This window comes from Macaca fascicularis, chromosome 15 (genome assembly GCF_037993035.2).
Source record: "Macaca fascicularis isolate 582-1 chromosome 15, T2T-MFA8v1.1".
In the NCBI taxonomy this organism is placed as follows: domain Eukaryota; kingdom Metazoa; phylum Chordata; class Mammalia; order Primates; family Cercopithecidae; genus Macaca; species Macaca fascicularis.
In genome coordinates, this window is record NC_088389.1 from 15,450,501 (window position 1) to 15,468,992 (window position 18,492).

At 46.2% G+C, this 18,492-nt stretch overlaps 1 protein-coding gene across 4 annotated transcripts in view; it reads right to left on the reverse strand.

Moving 5' to 3' along the window:
• The window catches only part of GLE1 (GLE1 RNA export mediator), a 38,955-nt gene extending 22,644 nt beyond the window's left edge, over positions 1-16,311 (reverse strand). For 2 of the 4 annotated variants that reach the window (XR_012424323.1, XM_005580727.4), the window contains exons 1-3: positions 16,138-16,311; positions 11,563-11,784; positions 4,731-4,841 (exon numbers count right to left, since the gene is read on the reverse strand). Coding sequence is in view for 3 of the 4 variants with exons in the window: in XM_005580727.4 (XP_005580784.3) it covers positions 4,731-4,841; positions 11,563-11,784; positions 16,138-16,236 (432 nt within the window). In the remaining variant the exon portion in view is untranslated. Of the gene's footprint in view, positions 1-4,730; positions 4,842-11,562; positions 11,785-15,270; positions 15,514-16,137 lie in introns of all 4 variants that reach the window. The other 2 variants (XM_015436378.3, XM_045373844.2) reach the window with 2 other exon arrangements.
• Positions 16,312-18,492: the final 2,181 nt, after the last annotated feature.

Below are 18,492 nucleotides of genomic sequence, written 5' to 3' on the forward strand. Positions count from 1 at the left end.
GCACTGGCACGATCTCGGTTCACTGCAACCTCTGCCTCCCAGGTTCAAGTGATTCTCCTGCTTCAGCCTCCCAAGTAGCTGAGACTACACGCATGTGCCACCACGCCCAGCTAATTTTTGTATTTTTAGTAGAGACAGGGTTTCACAATGTTGGCCAGAATGGTCTCAATCTCTTGATCCTCCTGCCTCAGCCTCCCAAAGTGCTTGGATTACAGGCGTGAGCCACAGGTGCCCAGCTTTTTTTTCTCTTTTTTTTTTGGAGTCTCACTCTGTCGCCCAGGCTAGAGTGTAGTGGTGCAATCTCGGCTCACTACAACCTCCACCTCCTGGGTTCCACCAATTCTCCTCCCTTAGCCTCCCGAGTAGCTGGGACTACAGGTGCCTGCCACCATGCCTGGCTAATTTTTGTATTTTTAGTAGAGACGGGGTTTCACTCTGTTGGCCAGGCTGGTCTCGAACTCCTGACCTCGTGATCTACCCACCTCGGCCTCACTAAGTGCTGGGATTACACGTGCAAGCCACCGTGCCCAGCTATTTTATTTTTATTTTTCATTTTTTGGAGACGGAGTCTCAACTGTGTCACCCAGGCTGGATGGAGTACAGTGGTACGATTTCGGCTCACTGCAATCTCCGCCTCCCAGGTTCAAGCAATTCTCCGGCCTCAGCCTCCCCGAGTAGTTACAGGCATGCACCACTATGCCTGGCTAATTTTTGTATTTTTAGTACAGACAGGGTTTTATCGTGTTGGCCAGGCTGGTCTCAAACTCCTGACCTCAAGTGATCTGCCTGCCTCGGCCTCCCAAAGTGCTGGGATTACAGGTGTGAGCCACCGCGCCCGGCCTGTGCTATAATGATTTTAAAACAGATCTGCAAATTGTCTGACAATCCTCACATCCCCTCTACTTCAACCTGAGCAGGTTACCCTGACTAATAGAATGTGGAAAAAAAAAATAGGCCAGGCACAGTGGCTCACACCTGTAATACCAGCACTTTGGGAGGCCGAGGCAGGAGGATCATGAGGTCAAGAGATCAAGATCATCCTGGCCAACACGGTGAAACCTTGTCTCTACTAAAAATACAAAAATTAGCTGGGCATGATGGCGCATGCCTGTAGTCCCAGCTACTCAGGAGGCTGAGGCAGGAGAATCACTAGAACCCAGGAGGCAGAAGTTGCAGTGAGCTGAGATTGTGCCACTGCGCTCCAGCCTGGCGACAGAGCGAGACACCATCTCAAAAAAAAAAAAAAACATTAGGTTACATGACTTCTGAGATTCGGTTAAAAAGGCTTTGCAGCTTTGCCAGTATCTCTTAGGATGCTTGCTCTTGGAACCTAACCACCATGCAATGAGGGAGCCCAGGCCCGATGGAGAGGGTAGGAGTTCCAGCCAACAGCTAACCTCAACTACCAGACTGGTAAATGATGAAGTCTTTGAGATGACTCTAGCTTCAGCCATTGAAACCACAATAAATCCCAAATGAAAACGACCTGAGCCCAGACATCCCCCAGAAACACAAAAGACAGTAATGAATGCCAGTTATTGTTTTAAGCCACAAGGTAATGAATACTGCTAGCCAAAAAAAAAATGGAGCGTTCTTCTTCAAAAGAAAATGAATAAACTGGCCGGGCGCGGTGGCTCAAACCTGTAATCCCAGCACTTTGGGAGGCCGAGACGGGCGGATCACGAGGTCAGGAGATCAAGACCATCCTGGCTAACACAATGAAACCCCGTCTCTACTAAAAATACAAAAAAAAAATTAGCCGGGCGAGGTGGCGGCGCCTGTAGTCCCAGCTACTCGGGAGGCTGAGGCAGGAGAATGGCGTGAACCCGGGAGGCAGAGCTTGCAGTGAGCCGAGATCGCGCCACTGCACTCCAGCCTGGGCGATAGAGCGAGACTCCGTCTCAAAAAAAAAAAAAAAAAAAAAAAGAAAATGAATAAACTGTCCAGAAATAGCTAATCTGTTAGTATGGCAGCTAGTAATCCAAAACAATATGCTGGCACTTAGGAAGTCCTAAAACTTAATAATCTTGTTTCTGATTATTCCCCCTTGAATCTCTGATCTGATTACTAGCAATAAGGATCTTTAGATAATTGAGGAATCTCTATATCCTAAAAGGGATCAAGATGAACAAATAAAAAACAATGAATCCAGAAGAACATGTATATCAAGGAACACAAGTGAATCTGAAAAAGAGCTCTCAGTACAAGAAATGAGAATAAGATGCTCTGAAAAAGGAACAAGTGGAGAATGCAAAAAAACTCATGAAAATTAGACATCATAAATACATATGTATTTTTTCAATTAACAGGTGGAGGATAAAATACAGAAATCTTCTAGAAAACAAAACAAAAAGACAAAAGGAAAATGAAAGTAAGAATCAGACATATAGAGGATTAATTTAGGCAATGGAGAGGTGAACTAATCAGGGGGAAAATTTCCAAAAATGCAGGAAATAAATCTTTGATATCTGCATATCTCTGATATGCAGAATTAGTCATTTCTCACCATCTCCATTGCTACCACCCTACTCTAAGCAACCACCATCTTTCACCCAGATAACAACAACATTCCAAATTTTTTTTTTTTTTTTGAGATGGAGTCTTGCTCTGTCACCCAGGTTGGAGTGCAGTGGCCTGATCTCGGCTCACTGCAAGCTCCACCTCCAGGGTTCACGCCATTCTCCTTCCTCAGCCTCCCGAGTAGCTGGGACTACAGGGGCCTGCCACCACGCCAGGCTACTGTTTTGTATTTTTAATAGAGATGGGGTTTCACCATGTTAGCCAGGATGGTCTCGATCTCCTGACCTCATGATCTGCCCTCCTCGGCCTCCCAAAGTGCTGGGATTACAGGCGTGAGCCACCACGCCCAGCCCCAAATATTTTACCTATTTCTCTGTTTACTTCTGTCTCTCTCCGCCACAATATAAGCTCTATGTCTACAATGTTTACTGCTTTATCTAGACCTAGAACAGCATCTAGCACATAGGTGCTCAGCAAATATTTATTGACTCAATGACCAATGAGCAAGATGCTAGAAGACTTTCATTTTCTTTTTCTTTTTTTTTTTTTTTTTGAGATAAACTATTGCTCTGTTGCCCAGGCTGGAGTGCAGTGGCACAATTTTGGCTCATTGCCACCTCTGCCTCTCGGGTTCAAGCAATTCTCCTGCCTCAGCCTCCCGAGTAGCTGGGATTATAGGCATGCACCACCGTGTCTGGCTAATTTTTGTATTTTTAGTAGAGATGGGGTTTCGCCACGTTGGCCAGGCCAGTCTCGAACTCCTGATCTCAGGTGATCCACCTGCCTCACCCTCCCAAAGTGCTGGGATTACGGGCATGAGCCACCGCGCCTGGCCAAGACTTTCATTTTCTAAATTCCTGTACTCTGAAACATTTTTACAAAATCATGTATTGCTTTCCTAATTAAAAAAAATAATACAGGCTGGGCGCAGTGGCTTATGCCTGTAATCCCAACACTTTGGGAGGCCAAGGTGGGTGGATCACCTGAGGTCAAGTGTTCGAGATCATCCTGGCCAACATGGTGAAACCCCATCTCTACTAAAAAATACAAAAATTAGCCAGGCGTGGTGGTGGACGCCTATAATCTCAGCTACTTGGGAAGCTCAGGCAGAATTGCTGGAACCCAGGAGGTGGAGGTGGTAGTGAGTCGAGATCACACCACTGCACTCCAACCCGGGTCGACAAGAGCGAGACGCTGTCTCAAAAAAACAAAAACAAAAAACAGGCTGGGCATGGTGGCTCTCACCTGTAATACCAGCACTTTGGGAAACCAAAGCAGGTGGATCACAGAGGTCAGGAGATCGAGACCATCCTGGCTAACATGGTGAAACCCCGTCTCTACTAAAAATACAAAAAATTAGCTGGGCGTGGTAGTGGGAGCCCGTAGTCCCAGCTACTCAGGAGGCCGAGGCAGGAGAATGGCATGAACCTGGGAGGCGGAGCTTGCAGCGAGCTGAGATTGCGCTGCTGCACTCCAGCCTGAGCAACAGAGCAAGACTCCGTCTCAAAAAAAAAAAAAACAAAAACAGAAACAAAAACATAATCAAATAAATTAATTAAAATAGTGCTGCTATTTTTTCAAGAGGCTAAGGTCCTGACTGGGCACAGTGGCTCATGCCTGTAATCCCAGCACTTTGGGAGGCTGAGGCGGGTGGATCACCTGAGGTCAGAAGTTTGAGATCAGCCTGACCAACATAGTGAAACCCCGTTTCTAGTAAATACAAAATAAAGTGGTTGGGTGTGGTGGCGCAAGCCTGTAATCCTAGCTACTTGGGAGGCTGAGTCAGGAGAATAGCCTGAACCTGGGAGGCAGAGGTTGCAGTGAGCCAAGATTGTACCACTGGAGTCTAGCCTGGGCAACAAGAGCAAAAATTCCATGTCAAAAAAAAGAAAAAAAAAGCTAAAGTCCCATCTTCTCAGTATAAGCTTATCTAACAACCCCAGACCATTTCCAAATTTTGGAGAAGTAAATGGAAGCCAGAAAAGGCTAAATAATTTTCCCAAAGTCACATATAAAATAAAACAACCAGGATCTGAAAGCAGACTTGACTTCAGAGCACTCACTCCTGACCTCTACATTACACTACCCCCCGAACTAAACAGTAGGTGGGAAGGGTGAGTAGCATACAGTGCACATTCCTATGCCCTGAGGAACTGCAGCTAAATGTGGCTCGCAGGATCAAGCCTGCCTTCCTTCACGGGTTCACTTACTGCTCCTTTCATTCTGTGTGCCAGTTCGTACATTCGGATGCAGCCTTCCACTTTGATCCCCCGTGAGGATTGAAGTACCATAGATTCTGTGTGCTGGGACTCATCTTTGCCCTATATGAGTAGAAAATGGAAAAATAATTAAGTTTTTAATATGGTAAGCTTTAATAAGTTTTTAATTGGTGTTATCTCTTCTAGACAAAGACCACATCCCAACTTATGAACAACCACCAATAACAACAGCAAAAAAAAAAATTTAGGTCAGAGCCAGTGTGCTTTTCATGGATGACACTGACTTTGTTCTAATTGTTTTCTTTAACAAATTGATGTTTGCTACTTTGGGTGATTTTTTGGGTTTTTCTATGTTTTTCTGGCTGCTTATTTGTTTTACTCTGCACAGAAAATGTTTCCCCTTTCTTCGGATCAGTGTCCATTTGTCCTGGGATGGTTTGGATGGAATATCCCCAACCCACATCCCTAAGCTTCCACCCTCCTGGCTTCAGGAGAAAGCTGGCTATCAAAGTACTCTATCCTCAGGACGGGCGCGGTGGCCCACGCCTGTAATCCCAGTACTTTGGGAGGCAGAGGTGGGCAGATCACAAGGTCAGGAGTTTGAGACCATCCTGACAAACATGGTGAAACCCTGTCTTTACTAAAAAGACAAAAAGTAGCCGGGCGGGGTGGCAGGTGCCTATAATCCCAACTACTAAGGAGGCTGAGGCAGGAGAATCCCTTGAACCCAGGAGACAGAGGTTGCCTCAGCCTCCCGAGTAGCTGGGACTGCAGGCGCCCGCCACCATGCCCGGCTAATTTTTTATATTTTTAGTAGAGATGGTGTTTCACCATGTTAGCCAGGATGGTCTTGATCTCTTGACCTCGTGATCCACCCGCCTTGGCCTCCCAAAGTGCTGGGATTACAGGCGTGAGCCACCATGCCCCGCCTTCTTTTTTTTTTTTTTTTTTTTTTTTGAGACAGGGTCTTACTCTATCACCCCTGCTAGAGAATACAGTGGCGCTACCTAGGCTCACTGCAACCACAACCTTCCAGGCTCAAGGATCCTCCCACCTCAGCCTTCTGAGTAGCTGGGACTGTAGGCATGAGCCACCATGTTCAGGTAATTTTTTTGTAGAAATGGGGTTTCCCCATGTTGCCCAGGCTGGTCTCGAATGCTGGAGCTCAAGTGTTCCACCTGCCTTGGCCTTCCAAAGTGCTGGGATTTCACACCCAGCTTTTTTATTTTCATTAACATATCTGACATGGATATCTCTGAACTTTTCTGATGAAGCTATATGGGAATGCTAACCTAAGAATATGTTGAGTCCAGAGCTACCAGCAGCCATCTTGCCACCTAGTCTATCTTAACAATGAAACCAATAATTGAGAAATGGAGAGGCAAAGCCCTGAGTTTAGGTTATTAGATTGAGTCAAAAATAACATCAATCCTATGTGGGGGAGATGTTTGAAAAATAATAATAAATAATGTCAAGCAGAAACATGCAGAATGTAGATTTTCCCAGATCTAAGTGATTCCAAATGCACTGCTAGACTTCCTAGTTATATGAATTAAAACTTCCCTTAGTCCCTTAAGCCAAACTGGGTTTTCTAATGTAAATACCAAAAATTCCTAAATAATGTGACAATCCATTACATAAAACCATTTAAGAATTTATTAGGCCAGGCGCAGTGGCTCCAAAAATTACGGAATTTTATACGTGAAAATGACCTCAGGCTGGGCACGGTGGCTCATGCCTGTAATCCCAGCATGTTGGAAGGCCAAGGCGGGTGGATCACCTGTGGTCAGGAGTTTGAGACTAGCCTGGCCAACATGGTGAAACCCTGTCTCTATTAAAAATACAAAATTAGCCAGGCATGGTGGCGCATGCCTGTAATCCCAGCTACTCAAGAGGCTGAGGCAGGAGAATCATTTGAACCCAGGTTGCAGTGAGTCAAGATCGCGCCATTGCACTCCAGCCTGGGCGACAAAAGCGAAACTCCGTATCAAAAAAATAAAGACCTCAGCAATTTGGCCCAGAATGAGATTTACAGATAAAGAAACTGAAGTCCACTGATCCTGCCAGTATTGTAGCATGCCCTCAGATTAGAATCTTCTGCCAACAAGCTGCTCATGAAAATACTTTTTTTTTTTTTTTTTTGAGACGGAGTTTCACTCTGTCGTCCAGGCTGGAGTGCAGTGGCGCGATCTTGGCTCACTGCAAGCTCCGCCTCCCGGGTTTACGCCATTCTCCTGCCTCAGCCTCCTGAGTAGCTGGGACTACAGGCGCCCGCCACCTTGCCCAGCTAGTTTTTTGTTTTTTTTTAGTAGAGACGGGGTTTCACCGTGTTCGCCAGGATGGTCTCAATCTCCTGACCTCGTGATCCGCCCCTCTCGGCCTCCCAAAGTGCTGGGATTACAGGCTTGAGCCACTGCGCCCAGCCGAAAATACTTTTTAAAAAATCTTAATTTTTAAATAATTGATATTCACAGAAAGTTGCAAAAATACATACAGGAGGCTCCTATGCACTTTTCACCCAGTTTCCCTCAATAGTAACGTCTTTCATAAATACAATAAAGTAACAAAACCAGTAAATTGATATTGGTACAATCCACAGAGCTTATTCAGATTTCACCAGTTTTAAAGGCATTCATTTGTTTTTATGTACAGTTCTATGTAATTTCATAACACATAGATTCATGTAAACACCACCACACTCAAGATACAAAGCTGTTCTATCACCACCAACCCCCCCATGTCACACCTATCATTATAGTCACACCACTTCCTCCCCCATCCCTTATCTCTAAGCTATTCTCCTTCTCTATAGTTCTGCTAATTCAGGAATGTTAAAGAAATAAATCTTCACCTAGGCTGGGCAGGTGGCTCACGCCTGTAATCCCAGCACTTTGGGAGGCTGAGGCGGGCAGATCACCTGAGGTCAGGAGTTCAAGACCAGCTTTGCCAACATGGTGAAACCCCGTCTCTACTAAAAGTACAAAAATTAGCCGGGCGTGGTGGCAGGCGCCTATAATCCCAGCCACTCAGGAGGCTGAGGCAGGAGAATCACTTGAACCCGGGAGGCAGAGGTTGCAATGAGCCGAGTTCGCGCCATTGCACTCCAGCCTGGGGGACAAGAGCGAGACTTCGTCTCAAAAATAAATAAATAATAAATAAATAAATAAATAAATAAATAAATCTTTACCCAGCCCTAGATTCTGGTTATGTTTTAGTTCTAAAAAGCTTACAGTTTTTTTTTTACATTTAAGTCCACGATCACTTTGAGTTAATTTTTATATAAGATATGACATCTAGGCCGGGCGCGGTGGCTCAAGCCTGTAATCCCAGCACTTTGGGAGGCCGAGACGGGCGGATCACGAGGTCAGGAGATCGAGACCATCCTGGCTAACACCGTGAAACCCCGTCTCTACTAAAAATACAAAAAACTAGCCGGGCGAGGTGGCGGGCGCCTGTAGTCCCAGCTACTCCGGAGGCTGAGGCAGGAGAATGGCCTAAACCCGGGAGGCGGAGCTTGCAGTGAGCTGAGATCCGGCCACTGCACTCCAGCCCGGGCTACAGAGCAAGACTCCGTCTCTGGCCGGGCGCGGTGGCTCAAGCCTGTAATCCCAGCACTTTGGGAGGCCGAGACGGGCGGATCATGAGGTCAGGAGATCGAGACCATCCTGGCTGACACGGTGAAACCCCGTCTCTACTAAAAAATACAAAAAACTAGCCAGGCGAGGTGGCGGGCACCTGTAGTCCCAGATACTCGGGAGGCTGAGGCAGGAGAATGGCGTGAACCCGGGATGTGGAGCTTGCAGTGAGCCGAGATCTGGCCACTGCACTCCAGCCTGGGCGGCAGAGCGAGACTCCGTCTCAAAAAAAAAAAAAAAAAAAAAAAAAGATATGACATCTAGGTGGAGGTTCATTTTATTCCCTAAGATGTTCAGTTGCTAAAAATACATATTTTAAAGTACCTAGACCTTTTCTGGCAATAACAACAACAACAAAATAAATAAATATGTGTGTATATATACATATATATAAATATATATATACAAATATATATAAATATAAAAATATATATATACAAATATATATATATATATATATTTTTTTTTTTGAGACTGAATCTTGCTCTGTTACCCAGGCTGGAGTGCAATGGCGTGATCTCAGCTCACTGCAACCTCTGTCTCTCGGGTTCAAGCAATTCTAATGCCTCAGTCTCCCAAGTAGCTGGGATTACAGGCGTGCCCCATGATGCTGGGCTAATTTTGTACTTTTAGTAGAAACGGGGTTTCACCATGGTCAAGCTAGTCTCGAACTACTGACTTCAACTGATCCACCTGCCTCAGCCTCCCAAAGTGTTGGGATTACAGGTGTGAGCCACCACACCTGGCCACAAAGAATATTTTTTAAAGACTAATATTTTAAAAGATGAATTACTAGATAGAAAAATATACACTTTCTATGTAAAAACAAACAAACAAATAAACAAAAAACTGGCCAGGCACAGTGGCTCACAACTGTAATCCCAGCACTTTGGGAGGCTGAGGTGGGCGGATCACCTGAGGTCAGTAGTTTGAGACCAGCCTGGACAACATGGCAAAACCCTGTCTCTACTAAAAATACAAAAATTAGCCAGGCGTGGTGGCACACACCTGTAATCCCAGCTACTCGGCAGGCTGAGGCAAAAGAATCGCTTGAACCCGGGAGGCAAAGGTTGCAGTAAGCCGAGACCATGCCACTGTACTCGAGCCTGGGTGACAGAGCTAGATTCCATCTTTAAAAAAAGAAAAAAAAAAAAAAAAGAGGCCAGGCGTGGTGGTTCATACCTGTAATCCCAGCACTTTGGGGGGCTGAGGCGGGTGGATCATGAGGTCAGGAGTTCGAAACCAGTCTGACCCACGTGGTGAAACCCCATCTCTATTAAAAATACAAAAATTAGCCAGGCGTAGTAGCACCTGTAATCCCAGCTACTCAGGAGGCTGAGGCAGGAGAATTGCTTGAACCCGGGAGGTGGAGATTGCGGTGAGCCGAGATGGCGCCACTGCACTCCAGCCTGGGTGACAGAGCGAGACTCTGTCTCAAATAAAAAAAAAAAGGCTGGGTGTGGTGGCTCATACCTGTAATCCCAGCACTTTGGGAGGCCCAGGTGGGCGGATCACAAGGTCAGGAGTTTGAGACTAGCCAGGCCAATATGGTGAAACACCATATCTACTAACAATACAAACATTAGCCAGGCATGATAGCAGGTGCCTGTAATCCCAGCCACTCAGGAGGCTGAGGCAGGAGAATCGCTTGAAGCCAGGAGGTGGAGGTTGCAGTGAGCTGAGATTGCGTCACTGCACTCCAGCCGTGGGACAGAGCAAGACTTTGTCTCAAAAAAAAGAAAAAAAGGAAAAAGAAAATAGCGAAGTATGGTGGTATCCAGTCCCAGCTATTTGGGAGGCTGAGACAGAAGGGTGGATTGAGCCTGGGAGGTGGAGGCTGCAGTGAGCCATGTTCATGCCACTGCACTCCATCCTGGGTGACAGAGACAGACCTCAGCTCAAAAAAAAAGGGGGGCGGTGAAGAGGAAGACATGTTCACATATATTTGTATATACACAAATTATCTCTATATAAAAAAATAATTTTAAAAAACCTCCAAAATTTAACTTTTTTTTTTGAGGTAGGGACTCACTCTGTTGCCTAGGCTGGAGTACAACGGCTTGGTCACAGCTCACTATAGTCTCAAACTCCTAGGCTCAAGCGATCCTCCCATCTCAACGTCCTAAGTAGCTAGGACTACAAGCTCGAGCCACCATGCCTAGCAAATTTTTAAGTTTTTTGGAGAGACAAGGTCTCACTATGTTGCCCTGGCTGGTCTTGAACTCCTGGGCTCAAGCAATCCTCTTGTCTTGGCCTTCCAAAGCACTGGAATTATGGACATGAGCCACTGTGTTGGGTTCCATTTAACTTTTTTTTTTTTAAGAGTGGAGGTTTAATAGGCAAGATTAAGAGAAAGGAAAACAGTTCTCTCTCTAGTGAGAGAGAGGGGACTTCTGAGAGGAAATGGCCCCAGTTCAGCATTTTTAAGTGGGAGAAATAACAAAAAAACAAAGGCAGGGACAAAACAGAACCAGGAATAGTGTAAAATCTCCTACAGAACCAATCAGAGAAGACATGTAAACTTTAAGAGCAGGTATACATTTCACTGTAAGCCTTCTTCCAGCAGATAACACAAAAAGGGAGACCATATCAGTTAAACAGATGCAGCGTTCATCAGAAAAAAAAAAGAATCCAATTGCTCATGAAATTAGTTATACTGGCCGGGCGCGGTGGCTCAAGCCTGTAATCCCAGCACTTTGGGAGGCCGAGACGGGCGGATCACAAGGTCAGGAGATCGAGACCATCCTGGCTAACATGGTGAAACCCCGTCTCTACTAAAAATACAAAAAACTAGCCGGGCGAGGTGGCGGGCGCCTGTAGTCCCAGCTACTCCGGAGGCTGAGGCAGGAGAATGGCGTGAACCCGGGAGGCGGAGCTTGCAGTGAGCTGAGACCCGGCCACTGCACTCCAGCCTGGGCGACAGAGCGAGACTCCGTCTCAAAAAAAAAAAAAAAAAAAAAAAGAAATTAGTTATACTATTCTGGGTACTAAGAATAGAGGGGATTTTTCTCCCTCTGGGACTGTCTAAAGAGAACACTGAATGATGCTGTCAACATGGTCTCTACAAACAGCTACAACAATGAGCAATCATTATTTTCCCCAGGGCATGGGCACTGTCATATGACAATATTAAACATTTTGACTTTGCAGCCACCATGTCTTTTATCTTAAGCTGATCACAACCTTACCTTGGTTCCATCTGGTGTTGCAGGGGAGGCTGGGGAAAAGGCGGAGCTTGTGTCAGGAGATTTGGGAACAAACGAGGGTTGGTCTAGGGCTGAAGCTGACGCAGAGGATGGCAAAGTCTCAGAAACAGGTTGGTTCTCCTGCATATGGGGTAGGACGTGCTCTACCACCCATCCAGAATAAGAAGATAGCTTGGGAAGAGACATACATTCTTCTAAAACATCCTAGAGAGGAGAAGAGGGTTAAGCTCAACTTGCACGTCAACTGATCTCAGTATAATCCACTACATGCCTTACTGAACATCTAAGAAGGCCTAAATAAATAAACATCAAAGACCCAAAGTAATGTTTTAACAATCAGATGAAAAGAAAGTACAGTGGTTTCTTGATAATGACCTTGACTACTATCCTTCTAATGAAAATCAGACTAAATAACTTGTTAACTACAGAAAAAGGGACAATGCAGAGATTGCCATTAAAGTGTACGTGAAAACAATCTAAAGCACTGAACAGAACACAAGAGGAATTCTGAAGTAAGCTACTGTATACACAATCAGTAGAATGTCAGTCACTTAATAATGGGGGTAAGTTCTGAGAAACATGGTGTTAGGTGATCTTGTCATTGTGCGAACATGGTAAAGCATACTTACACAAACATAGATGTACATATTTTTTCATTTTTGAAATTAATTACTTTTGAGACAGGGTCTCACTGTTACCCAGGCTGGAGTGCAGTGACCCAATTATGGCTCCCTGTAGCCTGACCTCCTGGGCTCAAGCTATCCTCCCACCTCGACCAGTCTCCCCAGCAGCTGAGAGTACAGGCATGCGCTAATATATTCAGCTAATTATTTTTTCATTTTTTGTAGAGATGGAGTCTTGGTATGTTGCCCAGGCTGGTCTTTTTTTTTTTTTGAGATGGAGTTTCGCTCCTGTTGCTCAGGCTGGAGTGCAATGGCACGATCGTGGCTCACCGCAACCTCCGCCTCCCCTGCCTCCCAGGTTCAAGTGATTCTCCTGCCTCAGCCTCCCGAGTAGCTGGGATTACAGACACACGCCACCATGCCTGGCTAATTTTGTACTTTTAGAAGATACAGGGTTTTTCCATGTTGGTCAGGCTGGTCTCGAACTCTTGACCTCAGGAAATCCGCCTGCCTCGGCCTCCCAAAGTACTGGGATTACAGGCGTGAGCCACCCTGCGCCCAGCCATTTTTTTTTTTTTTTTTTTTTTTGAGATGGAGTCTTGCTCTTTCACCCAGGCTGGAGTGCAGTGGCACGATCTCAGCTCATTGCCACCTCCACTGCCCAGGTTCAAGCAATTCTCCTGTTTCAGCCTCCCGAGCAGTTGGGATTACTAGCACCCATCACCACACCCAGCTAATTTTTGTATTATTACAAAAATTAGAGACGGGGTTTCATCACATTGGCCAGGCTGGTCTCGAACTCCTGACCTCAGGTGATCCGCCCACCTCAGCCTCCCAAAGTGCTGGGATTACAGGCGTGAGCTACCACGCCCAGCCATTCTTTTTTCTTTTTTTTTTTTTTTTTTTTTTGAGACAGGGTCTCATTCTGTTTCCCAGGCTGGAGTGCAGTGGCACGATCACAGATCATGCAGCCTCAAATTTCATGCTCAGGTAATACTCCCACCTCAGCCTCTCAAGGAGCAGGGACTATAGGCACCCACCACCACACCTGGTTTTTTTTTTTTTTTTGAGATGGAGTTTCGCTCTTGTTGCCCAGGCTGGAGTGCAACGGTGCAATCTCGGCTCATCGCAACCTCCGCCTCCCAGGTTCAAGCGATTCTCCTATCTCAGCCTCCCAAGTAGCTGGGATTACAGGCATGCGCTACCATGCCCAGCTAACTTTGTATTTTTAGTAGAGACGGGGTTTCTCCATGTTGGTCAGGCTGGTCTCCAACTCCTGACCTCAGGTGATCCGCCCTCCTCGGCCTCCCAAAGTGCTGGGATTACAGGCATGAGCCACCACACCCGGCACACCTGGTTAATTTTTTTGTATTTTTTGTAGTGGTGAGGTTTCTCCACGTTGCCCAGGCTGGTCTCGAACTTCTGGGCTCAAGTGATCTGCCCACCTTGGCTTACCAAAGTGCTGGGACTGCAGGTTTGAGACACCAAGCCTGGCCCAGCTTGAACTGGCCTCAAGTAATCGTCCCGCCTCAGCCTCCCAAAGTGTTGGGATTATGGGCATGAGTCACCACACCCAGCCTAATAATTTTTTTAAAAATGGAAATAGATATGGATATGTGTGTATACATCCTTAGTAGTAATAATGATCATATCTAGTACCAGATCTTGGTTTGTAAATATAATTTTAAATCAAAGGAAACCAGGGGTCTCTGCAGAAAAGGTAAGTTCCAGAGTTGGAGGTAGAAAAATATAAGATGAGCCTGGAACATCTTTGTATGAGAAAATAAGTACTGATTACGTATGATATAATAAATAAATGAAAAAACCAGAGTAGTTGGGAGATTGCTACAACGAGCTAAAGTAAACTGATTGAGCAAATAAGTAAACATATTGAGAATAACAGAAGCCAAACTTCTCACTGCTAGGTAACATATTTACAAAGATGGATGGGGTAAGATTAGATAGAAAGAAATGTGAAGTGCTGGGTTGGAAATGGCATTTATCAGTATGAAGTCATGGTTTTATAATATATATGTACACACAAATAGTTATAGATAATACATAAATGTGTATGTGGTGATATGTGTACATATTTAGAGATGTATTATTTCCTAGCTCTATCTACTGAGAAGGCCTAGAAGCAATGGTACCCAATCAAGAATCTCAACATACTAAACTCCCAGAACTTGGTCTGTAAATACAGCACCACCCTCCACTTCAAAAGAATCAGCCTCTTTGGAGAAATAGCTGATTCCAGGGTTGAGACAGGGAAACTTGCACCTGGGACACCTTTTTGTGCCAAAAAGTAAAGAAATGTCAATGAAAGATGGAAACATGTCAAAGGAACACAGGAGCCAACTTAATGAGTCGCCCAGTAGCCAAATCTGGGACATTTTTCTTTTTAATTCTTATGAATACATAATCGTTGTACATATTTACAACGTTACTTTTTTTTTTTGAGACACAGTCTCACTCTGTTGCCCAGGCTTGAGTGCAGCAGCACAATCTCGGCTCACTGCAATCTCTGCCTCCCGGGTTCAAGCAATTCTCATGCCTCAGTCTCTGGAGTAGCTGGGATTACAGGCATGCACCACCATGCTCGGCTAATTTTTTTATTTTCAGTAGAGATGGGGTTTCACCATGTTGGCTAGGCTGGTCTCGAACTCTTGACCTCAAGTGATCCATCCCCCTCGGCCTCCCAAAGTGCTAGGATTACGGGCCTGAGCCACCACGCCCAGCCTTGCCTGTGATATTTTGATACAAGCTTACAAAATCTGGGATATTTAAAATAAAATAAATAATAAAAGTAATGGATTACAACTCACTGAATAAAACAGAAATCCATGAGTCCATACCAATATAACTAAACAACAGAGAAAAGAAAGCATCTCCTGACGGTGGAACGCCAACTAACAAATGCAGAAGGAGTAGTGGATATAAAGAAACAGGATCTGGCAACGTCATAGAGGTGATCGATTCATGTGGAAAACATCAATGAATGCTAAAGCCATGGAGGATGAAGGTTTGCCCAGAAAAATGATACTGGTGTAATCTCCACAATACTTACCAACAATTACTAAGGGAAAAATGACGAATTTAAACGGAAAGACCAGGCAGATAACAACGTAACCAGGTGATCAAGATTAGCATCACCAGTGTTGGGATGGGTTGACATCTGTGTGCCTCCTGAGAAAGCCATGGCATCATTTCTGTAGTATTCCTGCCAAGACTGCTTAACCTTGGTCTGGTGGTTTGAAAGCACCTATGCTGGCAGTCAACCTACAGAATGTAAGATCTGTATTTTTCAAAACTGTCAACAACATAAAAGACAGGAGAATATTTTAGGATTGTTTCCCAAGAAGTCTGAGGATGCAGAACAACGTCTTATCTGTAGCTAACTAGCAGCGACTCGGGAATGGGAGCTCTGCCTTAACTCTCCGCATCCCTCCACTTCTAGTGTAGAGCTTTGCAAATACTAGGTACAGTGACCACGCCCCCATTCACTTTCCAGGTCTGCCAAATCAATCTAGAAATTTGGTTATTTCACTGGCAGCAACGGATTAGGTCGTGTCAATCGTTCGTCGCAAAATCTAGAGCTCCCAGCACATGAGACACGCAGTAAGTTAACTGAGCCTGGGCCAAGATTGCTTTGACAACAGCAGAGCGGAGAAGGCGCCCAACTGGCGGAGGGTAGCAATGAAGCCTTCAGAGCGCGGGGCACCTGTGAAGTCAGGGGAGCTCCCCGAAACGCTAAAATAGGCTGGAGAGGACAGAAACCCCAGGACAGAAGGATGTACACACAGAAGTCAAGAAATAAATGCAGGTTGTTAGGCTGCACGGGTTCCCGGAAGCAGAACATGCCAAGGGCTAGGGAGGAGAAGGGTTCGGTCGCGAGCGGCCGGAAGGGCCTACGTCCTCCGAGGCCACCGCTCACCTCGCCCCGCAGCAGCCAGTCGCGGTAGTAGCAAAGGCGACCTTTGTCGGAACTGCGTAGAGCCTGCAAGGTCTCCCAGCAGCGACCCTCAGACGGCATGGTAGGATCCGGGGCAGCTTCTCTGAGGCGCCGCTTCTGACCAAACAAGCCCTCGAATCAGCCGCCGGGAAGGCCGCTCAGGCTTCCGCTTCCGGGGCGCAAGTGCAACACAGCCCCGCCCCTAACGGCTGCGTGCCCCGCCTCCGGCAACGCTCCCGCCCTCCCGCCAGTGCGCCTGCGCGCAGGAATTGCCTGTGACTGCAAGTTCTGCGGAGGTAAGCACCAGCTCCCAATCCCCGGGGCTGCAGAAAATTGGTATGTGCCTTGAGAATGTGCAGAAACTGGAATCCTCTTACACTGGTCATGGGAATGTAAAATGAAGCACCTGCTGTGGAAGACAGTCTGGCAGTTCCTCAAAAGGTTAAACAATTACCATTTGACCCAGCAATTCTCCTAGGTAAATATATGTATAAAAAAATACACCAAAGAAATGAAACCTATGCATATACAAAAACTTGTCCATGAATGTTCACAAGCAGTGTTATTCATAATAGCCAAAAAGTGAAAGCAACCCAAATGTCCATCCATTGGTGAATGGATAAATAAAATACAGTACTATGTGTGCAGTTCCCGAGTTCCCCGCTTTCTGTGCACTGACCAAGTATCAGAGTGCCTTGATCGCCCTGTGACCCAGCCAGTTGCAAGTTTTTTCCTGCAGACTTGCAACCAAATACGGGCCTTGCATATCCCCAGGCACTAATAAGGATATCTAAGTTGTTGCCCAAAACGCTGAAACTGACCCGCCTTTAGCCAAATTCCATAAACCCTCATATAAACTCCACACCCTGACCCCTCGCTGGGGATGTACCGAGGTGAAACACCTCTTCTCTCTCGCTATCCGTCGCAAGAATTGCTGCAGCCCACTCTGTAAGTTTCCCTAATAAATGTTTTGGGTTTAGTGCTCCTTTTTTGAGACAGAGTCTTGCTTTGTCCCCCAGGCTGGAGTAGTGGCTCCATCTCGGCTCACTGCAAGCTTCGCCTCCTGGGTTCAAGCGATTCTCCTGCCTCAGCTTCCCGTGTAGCTGGGACTACAGGCGCCTGCCACCACGCCCAGCTAATTTTTGTATTTTTAGCAGAGATGGGGTTTCACCACGTTGGTCAGGCTGGTGTCAAACTCCTGACCTCAGCTGATCCACCCACCTCGACCTCCCAAAGCACCGGGATTACAGGCATGAGCCACTGCGCCAGGCCATAGTGCTTCTTTGGAGTCCCAACCAGCCCTGTTTGGCAGGAGGAAACACTATCTACATAATGGAATGTTATTTGGCCATAAAAATAAAGTACTGATGGTACACTGAAACATCAATCTTGAAAGCATTATGCTGAGATGAGCCAGTCATGAATGGTCACGTTAGACAATTCCATTTATGTGAAATGTCCAGAAGAGACAAATCTATAGAGCCAGAGAAGCTTTATGACTAGTTGCCAGGGGCTGCGGGAGGGGAATGGGGACTGACTGCTAATGGGTATGGGGTTTCTTTTTGGGAGTGATGAAATTGGTTGGCTGGGCGCGGTGGCTCACAACTGTAATCCCAGCACTTTGGAAGGCCCAGGCAGGCGGATCACCTGAGGTCATGAGTTTGAGACGAGCCTGGGCAACATGGCAAAACCCTGTCTCTACAAAAAATACAAAAATTAGCCGGGCACAGTGCCATGCACCTATAGTCCCAGAGGCTGATGCAGGAGGATCCCTTGAACCTGGGAGGCAGAGGCTGCAGTGAGCCGAGATGGTGCCACTGCACTGCAGCCTGGGTGACGGAGTGAGACTCCATTTCGAAAAAAGAAAAAACTAGGTCTAGAATTAGATAATGGTGATGGCTGCACAACTTGGTGAATATACCACAAACCACTGAATTATATATACACTTTATCTTTTCGAGACAGAATCTCGCCACGTTGCCCAGGCAAGAGTGCAGTGGCATGATCTTGGATCACTGCAACCTCCACTTCCTGGGTTCAAGTGATTCTCCTGCTTCAGCCTCTCAAGTAGCTGGGACTACAGGCGTCCACCACCACTCCCGGCTAGTTTTTGTATTTTTAGTAGAGACAGGGTTTCACCATGTTGGCCAGGCTGGTCTCAAACTCCTGACCTCAGGTGATCCACCCACCTCGGCCTCCCAAAGTGCTGGGATTACAGGTGTGAGTGACCATGCTTAGCCTATATATACACTTTAAAAGGGTGAACTCTAGGCCAGGTATAGTGGCTGATGCTCATAATCCCAGCAGTTTGGGAGGCCAAGGTAGGATTACTTGAGC